The sequence below is a fragment of the Hirundo rustica genome, chromosome 1, assembly GCF_015227805.2.
Source record: "Hirundo rustica isolate bHirRus1 chromosome 1, bHirRus1.pri.v3, whole genome shotgun sequence".
Classification (NCBI taxonomy): Eukaryota; Metazoa; Chordata; class Aves; order Passeriformes; family Hirundinidae; genus Hirundo; species Hirundo rustica.
Window position 1 is genome coordinate 120727052 of NC_053450.1, and position 12160 is coordinate 120739211.

General features: G+C 42.5%; 1 protein-coding gene across 3 annotated transcripts in view; it reads left to right on the plus strand.

The window, feature by feature from the left end:
* DPH3 (diphthamide biosynthesis 3) overlaps positions 1–12160 on the plus strand; it is a 154197-nt gene that overhangs the window by 98246 nt on the left and 43791 nt on the right. The window contains exon 4 of one of the 3 annotated variants that reach the window (XM_040085944.2): positions 5363–7491. The exons of the other annotated variants lie outside the window; for them this stretch is intronic. Within the exon in view, the coding sequence (XP_039941878.1) occupies positions 5363–5449 (87 nt within the window). The 3' untranslated portion in view covers positions 5450–7491. Of the gene's footprint in view, positions 1–5362; positions 7492–12160 lie in introns of those variants that run through there. 3 annotated transcript variants of the gene reach the window in all.

A 12160-nucleotide genomic window follows, 5' to 3' on the forward strand; every position in this document is an offset into this window, starting at 1 on the left:
GGGGATCTGTGGTCCATCCTTTAGGCTGGAGGCAGATTAGATGCCAGCAGCCACAGATCTGGAATGTGGTGGAAGTGTTGTAGTTGTATGCTGGTGATATCTCTGCTGGCAGACTTTGTCCTTTATCAGGTCAAAGTGATTCAGTCAATATTATGGAGGGACTGAGAGCCAGAGATGGTTTGTTTCTGCTCCTGTGGCTTTGCTGAGAGCTCCTCAAAGAACAAGTCTGTGGAAGAGGGATGCCTGGTGCTTTCTATTTCTTTTCCAAACTGTACTGTGCTCTGCTTGTAGTTCCATTTACTTCCAGTGAATCCCATAGTTGAATTCTGTGAGAAATGTTAGATACAAGGTTTAGAAAATATGAGTACTGAGTCCCTTAATAGATATCCACTAATAACCAAGTTCATTTGGGAAAAAGAGCATTGAAACCCTGGTCAGGAATATCTAATAGTGCCTGACTTGCTCTGCAGGGTGCACCCAGACGGTGGCAATATGCTTTTTGTGGGAGGGGAGCCAGGCCTGGAAGGCCATGCTAAAGGCCGGTCCTCGGGACGAGCCAGTCACAAATATTCCCACTGTGTCAAAGGCCTGTGGCCCTGAAGTGCACCAGGGCAGACCAGGGCTGGGTTGGCATAAATGCAGTTTGAAATACCAGCATGTTGTGCCCGTGCCACAGCTGAGAAGATCACTGAGGTGTGCCTCCTCCCCAGTTCTCCAGCCAGGGTTGTAGCAGTGACACAAGGCGTGCCTGACTGATGGTTCAGACACACATCTGCCTGGTGACTTGGGAGTACAGGGCTGCTATGCTACTGCAGCACTGATCATGACATCAGTCTCAAGGAGATTTTGGGGCAGTGCATGCCCCATTCTCTCTCCTATATGGCATAAGAAGCCCTCATGATCCCTTCTGAACAGTACCAGACTTGCCAGTGTGGCATGTTCAGCAGGAGCTTGATCTCCCACCTGCTACACTCTGCTTTAGCCACAGTGTGACAGAGAACTGATCAAACCCTGTGCATGCAGGAGGGACAGGCATTGCTACCTTGCTCATCAAGTCCACATCAGTTTATTCAAAATAACTATCTGTGAGGTGGTGTCACACAGCTATCTAACTTCACTGTTGTCTTTCTGCCAAATGTCAGCTTCTGTGCTGAACCTTCACAATCATCTCAAGAGTTGGTGGGGAAACCTGTATTTGTCACTAAGTTTTGTTAAAGAAAGCATCTGAACATGGATATTTCCTGATCGACTTCAGTCAGAGAAGGAGCATGGAAGATTTTAGATCTTGAAAGCTGAAGGTCTGACGAAGTTGCCAGCAACTTGAAAGAATGGATATGATGGAAAATATTAGCCGGAGGTAACAATGGATGGAGCAGTAGCAACACCTATAATTATGATTTAAGTGATGAAACAGAAAGGAAAACTGCATTCCAAGGGACTTAAGAGGAGTTTAGGTTCTTTTTGTTTTTTAGACGTGGGCTAGATCGTCCCCTTCCATGTTAAAACCCACAGAAGGGAATTTTTGAGAACTGCTACACGTCGATCTGCAGACCTGACCCAGATCATCCCTGAGGTAGAATCTCTTTTTCTGCTCTCCAAAGGGGGCAGATTTTCTCTTCCAAGAAGGCACACAGATGCCTGAGCTATCTTATTTCAGCTCCTGCCCTAATGATCTTCCTTCCTCCTCACATTACTCCTACCGCCCGTAAACCTGTTTTCTTTGGAAGCACCCTTTTAGCTGTCACGATTTGTTGGGAGCAGTCTCTGGAATGGAAAAGGGAGAGATGCACACTATGCAGCCTTTGGCCTCTGGTTGCACAGGTTATACAGAGAGGGAAAGGAACAGCAGGGATGGGTGAAAATCAGATTTGGCTGGAAAGGAAAGATCTGCACAGAGTGAAGTATGCTAGTACCTGGCTGCTGGCTTGCATTTTTCTTAAAATATTAAATCTGCCCTTCTGAATTTGCTTAAAAACATAAATAAAACAGCACTGTGTTATATTAACATTTTTATAGTGTAGTATTTTTAATATAACTTTTGGCAGCATGTGCTGAGAAGCAGAGATTTTCTCTGAAATGTGGGACCTCAGAAGAAAGGCTGTTTGTCCCAAAGTGGCATGTTGTTTCTTGACCTTTCACAGATGTTTCATGAATTTGTCATCCTGAGCTACAGAATTGCTTTTGTTAGGATGTAGAAATAGCTCTGTATTTGCAGAGCTGTTGGTGACATGACTCATGGTCCCACTGAATAGACTTGGACTAGTGCAATAGCTGGATAGAGGGGGGAATTTTTTAAGGTGTTTTTTGTGGTGTGGTGGTTTGGGGTTTTTTTGGTGTTTTGTGGGGTTGGTTTGTTTGTTTGTTTGTTTTGCAGTCTGTTGTAGTAACAAAGGAGATAAATTGCTCTACCTTTTGCTTTCTCTCCTCTAACCAGTGGTAAAAGTCCTGAACAAATTCATAAAAAAATGAGTGATGATCTGTAGTAAGGATTTATTACTTTACCAGTTACTTGAATTTCTCCCTTAAGATTGCACAAAGGGCAGTTGGAGGTGTTTTCCTCATTCATAGAACAGGGTGTAGGCAAAACCAGGTAATGAAGAGCAAAGCTCAAAACAAACGACGACACTATGAAAGAATCTGCCTTCAGTCACGGGGGAGTCCTTATAAAATCATCCAGTTTATCAAGAAAGCATAGTCTGGGATTTATTATCTAACAAATGTTTATTGTTTTTAATATCCAGTGAGTGTTTTTCAGATTCATGTCCTAGAAAATGAGGCAAACATTCCTTCAAGCACTTGCTGGAACTGTCTGTGGACATTATGGAGCCACATCCTCTTATCCTCTCCTGAATGACAGCAGGCACCTTTAAGACAGCCAGCTGAGATACTTTGTGCCTCTCTTGGCTGTCCAGGTTGCAGGACACAAACAAAGATCAGGTCAAGCCACTCTTCTGGAGTGCAGAAACCTAGCTGAGGAGAGAGAGTTGAGTGCAAGACTGGAGGGTGGAATGACATCTTTGGAACAAAATGAACTCTGCTCCTGAAGGCGACTGCAAATGCGGTGGCAGTAGAGCAAGGCAGAGACAAGGTTCCCCCCAGAGAAAAAGTTACCCCATCCTTGCTGTGACAGACACAATGACCATCCTACCCAGGGTCACAGCAGCTCTGATGCTGGCAGCTCTCGCCACCTTCCCAGCTGCATCCTTTTATATTGCCTCTGCATCTGTGCTGGCTCCCTCTTTTTCTCTCAGCCTGCCTTTTGATGAGGGATGAGGATATGACAGTGTTTGCACCCCTGCAATGAATGATAGGCCTACAGAACCAGGCCTAAGAAATCTTCCTGTAGCTACCTGGCATTTTTGTAGTTTTGAGCTAGGAACCTGTTTTAGCTAGATGATTCTCCCAAAAAAGAAGAAATGAGTCCTCTTTTGCCTGTTACTGAGAGAAGTGAATTATCCTGGAGTTGACTGGCTCTAAGCCGGGGGGGAAGGTAACACTTTCCCTGAGGACCTGTGCAGCAGTGATGCCTGTGGCAGGAAGTTCTTGGCTCAGCCCTCATGGTTCTGCCCAAGTTTGCAGGATTGTTGTCAGAAGTTGTGCCTGATGCCAGGACAGACAACCTCAGGTGCAGCCTGTAAAAGTCCACAGGGAGACTCCTAGACTCCTGCTCCATGGTGTCTTTTTCACAGAGATGGTTCTTAGGGCTGCTCTGCTCTTGGTTCCTGGGAGGACAGAAGGAAAAGCAGTGTGACACTGGTGTGAAATCAAATGAGATGAGATGTGATGTTGGTAATTATAGGGGAAAAACCTCTAAAAGTCTGGATTATAACACATAAATCCTGTCACATCCTTCTTTTGTATTGATGCAACTTTTAAATTAATTCTTAAAATTTCAGTACTCAATAAATAACCAGTGCAATGGAACAGGAACTGAGTTTCAAAACAACAAGTGTGTTGTAAATATTCCACTTCTCCCAGGAGCAGGAGTGAGGGGAAGGGGCTGTTCCATAAGGAGAGAGGCAGCGACCACAGCACAGCTATAAGGGTCAAGGGTCTGCTTTGGGGTGTTCCAGAACACATCCTCTCCATGGCACCTTGGAGATGTACCAGGTGTTGCTCTTGATATTTGCTTGCAAACACCAAAGAGAAGGGCTGTCCTGCAAGAGTATGTTTTCCTCACTCACCCTGTTGTTCCATGTCAGGATTAGACTGGGAACCATGATCTCCCATCTCTGTGGGTCACAGAGAAGATGTAGTGGGGTGACACAGGTGTGTGAGACAAGTGGTGTCACTGCAGGAATGCACTGAAGGGGTCACTGGCCTCTCCCAGGAAATCTGAGTCTGGTTACCTGCTCAAGGATGGCCAATACACCAATTCACATGGGTGTTAAATTCTTCAGCAGTACTGCCATTTGCTGCCCCAGGCAGTGCCAGAATTAAGGGTGGCCTACAAAGCTCTCTGTCTCCACAGCCACTAATAATGATCCACCAATTTTCAACTGCCCAAAATTTATGTGGTATGGGTGGTGGCCTGTTGATTGTCTTTGGTAGCAAAGAACATTGTGTATTTCCCAGTTCATTTAGAGTCTTTGAGGTAACTAATGCTGATTTATGTCCTTTCCCTATGAAATCCTTGTCTTCTGGTGTCAAAATGGCAGGTCTGCACCCAGCATGCTAATGGGACCAGACATAAGCACAGGCAACTTGCCACAAGGCACATCTCTCACTTGCCTTTACCATATCCAGGGCAACAAATAAAGCCTATTCATAGCCTGCCCTTAAAACCTTTTAAATCCTCCCTGACAGAGACAGTGTGGCAAGAAAAACAATTGTAGGAACAGCATCAAGAGCTGTTGGACTCTTGAGTTGTAGAGCCCAACCTCTCCAGTATCACCAGTCAGAAGAAATCAGAGGGGTCAAGCCTGGTGGCCTTTTTGGGACAGAGACCTCTTGAAGGCAAGATCGACCCTATTCACCCCTGCTGCCCATAAGGACTCCTCACTCAGTCCTTGGAGTAACCTGTGAAGACCACACCAGATGACTGAGGCTCCCAGTCTGGGGAACCTGTGGGAGGTGTGTGTCTCTGAGGCCATTGCTAGTTGCTTTGCTGTGCTACCTTGCCAATGCAGCACAGCCGTGAGCCTTCGGGCAGCATTGTGCTTGAAGGAATTTTTCATCCAGCCCAGCTACTATAAATCTCTGGGCTTTCCCCTTCGACAATATTGCTGTGTGAATAGATGGTTAAGAAAACAGAAAAGCATCAAACAAGCCGTAGGAACTGCCATGGTAGGTCAGATGAAAGTCTTTCCATTGTAAGCAAAGCAGAGATACTGAGAGGCATTTCTCTGGTTTGTGCTCCCAGGTTCCTGGCCACCAGCTGCTGCTCAGGGACGTTCTGTTCCGTCACACTCCAGTCTGCACCTCCTGGCACTGCTTTGGTTGCACATAACATTGTCATGACAGTGACTCCCGGGACTGCAAGAATGAACGGACGCTTTGCTGTGTTTATCAGCAGAAAGACAGTCAAAGGCAGTTTTGTTTGTGAGCTTGGCATACAGGTTTTATTCCCTGCAACAGGGAAAAGATGGGAACGGTCAGAGTTTAGCAGAAAAATAGAATAGTCATAGAGAAAAAAAAAAAACCAGAAAAAATGTATCTGATTAATTTTGCATCTGTTCTTACTTATGGACTACGCTCTTGTGTTGACTGGTTACTCTCAGATTCAACATTCAAATGTAATGCATGAATTATTTTTAACTCCAGCCTGGTAAATATCAACTATCTGCTGCTCAAACTGCCTTAGCAGATAAGTTGCCAGGCTGAACTGAATTCATGAACCAGAACAGTGAAAACATTTATAGGACAGGAATCATCATCAGAGGAGGGAATTAAGATATCCCAAAGTGCAAGCAAACACACCCTGATGTTTTCCCAATAGAAAAATTAGTCAACAGGACTATGAACTCCCAAACTGTGTCCCCTCAGCTTGGCCTCCCTGATTGTAAGCTGGAAGAAGCCTCCACCCAAGCAGGCTGAAAACATCTGCTGCACAACAGAAGCTTTTCCCTGCACATCCACCCACCTCCATTTTCCCAGTTGCTGGGCTCATGTGAAAGAGTTGTCAGTACAGCAGCTCCCTCTCAGGTAGTCTCTGCCCATCAATATGGCTTTATTGACAAAGTATCTATGTGCCCTCTGTGCTCAGACATTTTGGTGAAGGTCACATGGTGAGTGGGGCTCAAAGTCACTAAGGTTTTTTTTTTGCCTGAATGCATCCTTCACGCTCGAGTGTATCCCAAAAGTCAAAATGCAGTCCTAGAGACACGGACCTTTTCATAGCCTAAGTGTTCTGTAACATGCTTTTTTAATTAGATGATAAAGAAAACTAAATGATCCCTTCCTTCTTATTCATATGGCTCTAAAAGAGCTATCTTTTTTCTACTATCCTCCTCCTCCTCCTCCTCTTCTTCTAAAACAAAGAAACTTCCCTCATTTTGCCCCCAGCACCATTTCCAGGAGTACTGCCTGCTTCCAGAAAGCAGCACTGCCTCTCTCTTCCTGTGTTTCAGACTGGAGAGATGGAATAGCTTGGTGGGACCTTTATAACAGATTTTTTTCCCAGTACAAAGAGCAGCCTGAGCTATTCTTGTACTTGCTGCTGCCAGCGAGTTTTGCAAGGCCCCCAAGAGGTGGGACAGCAGATTGGGGCACCTCAAGGAGACAGTGTTTTCATTTGCATCTTGATACAAGTGGGATGGTATCAATTCTGAGTCACCTCCTTTGCCCACCCTGCCATCTCAGCTGTGCCTCACAGGGACATTATCAAGATTTCTTTTGCCAACTACACCAAGATTTGCCTTAATTTGCTTCTGTTGGGCAGAAGTACTGCTGAAGACCCTAGGAGAGAAATGTGTTTTTTAGTTACCTCAGGTGGGCCTAATGGTCCAGAGTAAGCTCTCCAGCTGATGTTTTTCTCAAAATGAGATTTGTTTAAAAATGAATGGTTTAAGTTAAGTTACCTAAAGTCCCTGGGTGAATCTGTTCCTGCGATCAATGAGAAAGCTGGGCCAGAATTAAAAAATAAGAATGAGACTGTGCATGTAAATGTAAGAAAAGGAGAGACAGGTGTAAAAACAATGTATAAACACCTCTTGCTGAAAGACAGAATTTTCTTTCCACAAGGAAACCCTGAGACGGGGGGAGAGATGCACTTGAGCTCAGCCTTGCTTGGATGTGGCACAGTGTGGCCTCTGGTACAGCTGGGAGCAGGGCAGGGTGCAGCACTGTCCTTGCACTTCTGCAAGGAAGCTGCTCCATACAGTTGGGTAGAAGGAAAATCTCACCAAACAATGAGTTACAGGCCTCAGTCTGCCCTGTAATTCATGGCTGGCCACTTGGATCTAGAGGCCTGTGTTCCAAAAACAGACTGAAAAATGTTCAGATCCATGAGTGGAGTGGTTCAGGTCTTCCTGTGGGTCAGAAATAAAGTCTTGAAAATGTTTTTACATGGAGGCGGTTGCTCTGATGAAGTCTCAGTCCATCTCCAGTTCTTTTTCTAGTTTGAATAGACAAGATACTGAATTTTATCTGGTCAGCTCAAAAGGGATAAATCCAGCCACACTGTTGCAGCTGAGGGTTGAGTCATGTGAAAACAGGAGGGAGCAGCAGAGTCAGAGCTCTTTTTTTTTTTTTTTTTCCCCACTATCTTGAAATACATTATTAGAGACTTGGATGACGATGTAGTCTCCATGTATAACTTCAGAAACTGCTATAATCTGCCATACACTGGCTCTAACCTACTCCCACATCTGCCCATCTTCTCAGTGCTCCTCTTTAAACAGAAATGTTCCTCTTCTGCTGGATTTTTGGTCAGGTTTTCACTGCTAATAGGTCAAAAGTTAAGGAAACACGGTTAAGTGCTTCTATTTGACACAGAAGATCTGTTCCTACTAAAAAAATACTTGGTTTGTACATAATAAAATATATGGAAATAAATAGGGATCATGATAGTGCAGGGAAATTCTTTGAGCTAGGAAAATAAATCATCCATTCCATTTTCAAGGAATAGATGAAGATACAGATCCAGTCTGTTCTGGAGGCAAAGTGGTAATGTGGAGGCTTCATTCAAAATTAAAGCAGCTAACTTGCCAAAATATTTTGATTAGCCAAAATTTTATGCTTGGAAATTTACATCATTTCTTAATCCTGTTCCATAAAAATATACTGCCATACGTAAGTGTTTAACTTCACATTTGTAGGTATTTGATCCAGTTTAACACATAGTAAATTAGTTACGTGAACGTTGCTTGCTTTATGCTACTCTGTCTGTTCCTAATACTCCGCCTGTCTGACATTCCACTCTGCCCACATGTTCCATCCCTGACATATGAAAATAAGAATTCAAGATGAGAAGATTAGGACCACCCTGGAATTTCTGCTTTCTGTTATTTTTTTTAAAACAAAACCCCTGTATTTTGGCTTCCCTGTAAGTTAAGAAAAAATGAAAGATGATAAGAATTCATTTGCAGATGATATGGAATATGTGGATTTGCAGCATACATCTCTGTGTTTGTGTGGAGTTACAAGGCTCATGTCATGTTTTCAGGATCAGGTCAGAGAGAAAAGCAATGAGCTTGTTTTCAACACAGAAATGCTATAAGTGAGAGGGAGAGAAAAGTTTCCCAGGTGATCAAAGTACATTTTAAACCAGCTGACTTTGGGAGCTAATATTAATTTGGGGGGATTTGAGGCAGATATGAAAGGATTTAATCCCCACATAGTTAATCCTCCCAGGAGCTAATTTAAATGGAGACTGATCTGTCAATTACAGCATTGCTTCACTACACAGTAGAACTTCTGAATTACTGAGGTTTAATTTAGCTTGAAAATTTGTTAAAATACTCTGTTACTAGTTCAAATAAAATGGAAGCAAATGACTGAATTGAGAAGGAAGTCTGTTTTTTTTCTCCCACATTCAGGATGGATTCCTTTGACTTAAATTGTATTTTGGGGAGCTTGTTCAAGGGTGGATCTTGGTGATGCTTTTGCATTTTTTGGTGAAAAATGTAGATTCAAGGCAAAGAAAATTACCTTTGAATTTGTCAATTTATAGAAGCAGATTTTTAAGCTGGCAGAAAAAAAAAATACAAATGTCTAGTATCAGTATTTTCTCCTGAAATCCATCTGTTCTTTTGAAACAAAATTTAGCTTTCATACCTGAAGAATGTTTTGAAGAGCCTACTACTTCCTGTACTCTCAAAATGAAACATATCATGTCACACTGACCAAAACAGTCTGTTTGACTGACAACACCTTTGGCTATTAATTCTGTGTCAAAACTTGATGCGTTTAATTTCAGGTTGCTCTAGAATGGCACTTTTGACTTGAAGGTTCACATATCAGCTCCAAGTCTCTGTTATTTGTGCAATTCTTTCCTGGGACTCTGGCCTCTGAGAAGAGACCATGCTAAGGGCTGGCGTATGGAACTGGTCTGACCAATTGAAGAAAACATTCCATTCTTAAAAACGTCTTCCTTACGTCTAAATTTAGTTAAAATTCATGTCTTTTGAATCTTGTTCCACACAACAAATGTTTTGCCAAGCTCCATAGTGATAATGTAGCAGTGTTTTAATAGCGTTAGGGAAGACAATGACATAGACAGCTGCCTTAAATTGCCAGAAGTTTTGTACTCTCTAACAAATACAGCTCAGTGTTGGCTGATTAAATGTGGAAGTAATTTATCCAAATGAAATGCTAGGCCTTTTGCCAAGATTTTTATGTTTGTGTGTGTGCTGGATTGGTCAAGCGTATAAGGCACGCTAAGTTGGGAATCTTTGCTAGGCTTGGGATAACATTTCTCATTTTTGATTACTATTTGTCCCTCCAGACTGCTGCCACTCCAGCATCAGGTCATTTCAAAGGGAAGAGTTGAGTGCAGGGTTGTTTCCTAAATCCACTGGTATATTTGGTCTTCTGAGTCCTTACTGTCTGCTGTTTCTGCACCGCACTTTGTAGAATGCATTTACACTGAAAAACCCTGGCTGCCACACTTCATTTCTTCTTGGTCAGCTTCCCATTGGGTATTTATCAAACTCCCCTTCAAAGCAGTGTTAAGGTTCCTGTTGATTTCAGTAAGCACTGGAGCAGATTTTTGTGCTGTATTACCCTGTTTGTTTTGTGGTTGCAGGTTAGTCTGGGGTCTTGCATTTTTCTGTCTCTGAAGAATTTCGAAAGATGCCTGCCTCTCCATGCCTGTTCTCCCTGTTCCTCCTTGGGTCCCTTTGCCACAGAAAGATCTCAAAAATGTACCCAAACTATTGCTCAGTGACAGGGAGCATTTGCTCCCCTCTCTTTCTGGATGTGTAGCAGAGAAGAAATCAGAGCACACAAGGGCCACTGAGCTCTTTGGGAACAAATTGCTGGAGGCATCCGGAAATTTTTTACTTGCTAATATGAAACCACGTTTTGGCATGATAGGCCAGAAGAGCTACCTTAGGATGACAGTGACTAAGACTAAGGAAAGCTAATGAAACTTTGTCTCCAACTTGGGATAGCTACGGTCCACTAAATTGATCAGAGCTGTGGGATGAGGGCACAGCATCTCTTCTTTGCCAAACTGGGGCAAACCTGGTCACTGCTCATCACCTTACAGGGCAGTGCTCACTTTGGGACACAACATGCCTCTCCTTGGGGCCATCAGGAGTTTGACAGGAAGAGCAAGCCTTACTCCAATTTGTTCTTTGTGTCCCTCAGCTGAATACACTCTTCTAGCCAAGTGTGCAAGAACTTGAAATTTGCTGTGTCAGTCCTTCTCTTTCTCCTTTTTTTTTTTTTTTTTTTTTTTGTCTTTTCTGATGTTTAATGCACTGTAGCAGGTTTAATAACATATGACAGTAAAGATTCAGGCTAGCATATGTTACATACAATTCATTGCTGTTACTTAGGACTAGAAACTTCTGTGGCTGCTAGACAGATAAAGGACGGAGCTGCTCCAGAGCCAAAGATGCTGTTCTGTATTATTCAGTTACTTTTTAACCTTTTTTGCTATGAATGATTGCTGAAAATAACACTGCTGGTTAGAGGAAAAAAAAATGCCCTTAACATTCACATCAACATGAAACATCTCTAGTAAGGCACTTTGTTATATAGGAATAAACAAAGTTGGTTTTCTTTATTTTGTTCCTCTTCCTGCAGGAGCTTTTATATAATTTGGGGACGGAGATTAAAAAAAGCTTGGAACATTACTTTCCCTTTAATCCTTAGATCTCTCAGCTAACTCTACATTTTGTTTTCATGCTGAAAGGGAAAAAATATTTTCCTGGCAGGTTGAGAATGATTTTTCCATTAATCTTTCCTTTTGGAGCCAAGATACATTTTTTCACAGAGATCTGATGTGACATAATACTGTACCTGGAATTTCACACTAAGGAGAGTAGAAAAACATTCTCAATTCTCACCACAGCAAGCACTCACAACTGGGCTCCAAACCCTCCAGTAAATCCAAGAAGCCAAAAGAGCAATTTAGAAAGGGGACAGGAAGGGAATATGGGGCATAATATTTCCCATGGGGAATAAAATGTCATGCTACTTATTAAGGCCTTTCAAAGATATGCTGATAGAATATGGTATGTAGTGGCACAGGCCAACAATTATCTTGCTTGAAAGTTATCTCAGCAATTTGAAATCCTATTAATTAAAAAAAAAAAAAGGCACATCAGGGCAGAATCTTAAAGTGTAAATGTGAGGAGCAATAGAAATGTTTCAGATTAATGCAATTCAAAGCAGAACAGAATTTGCCTCTGCAATTAAATACATATGTACATGATCTTGGATTTATGAAAGTTCATAGAATCCACCCATCTGCCTATTTTTGGCTTATCAATGTTTTCTTTCAACATTTAAAGTGTTTTCTTCAAAGCTCAGAGCTGGAGCATTTCCAGGCAGTTTAATTGTCCAGATGTGGAGTGGATTTCTTAACTACTTACGGTATAGGGAAGACATGAAGGTTTTTGCTTGGAAGCCAACGAAAAAAATAGAAATCCTTTCAAATTCTGACTTGATTTTTAAAAAAGGACTTGCTGGAATCAGTCTTGAAAAATTCACAAGCCTCAAAAGACAAGCACAACTATCTTCATATATGTCTCATCATGGTTCTGCACTA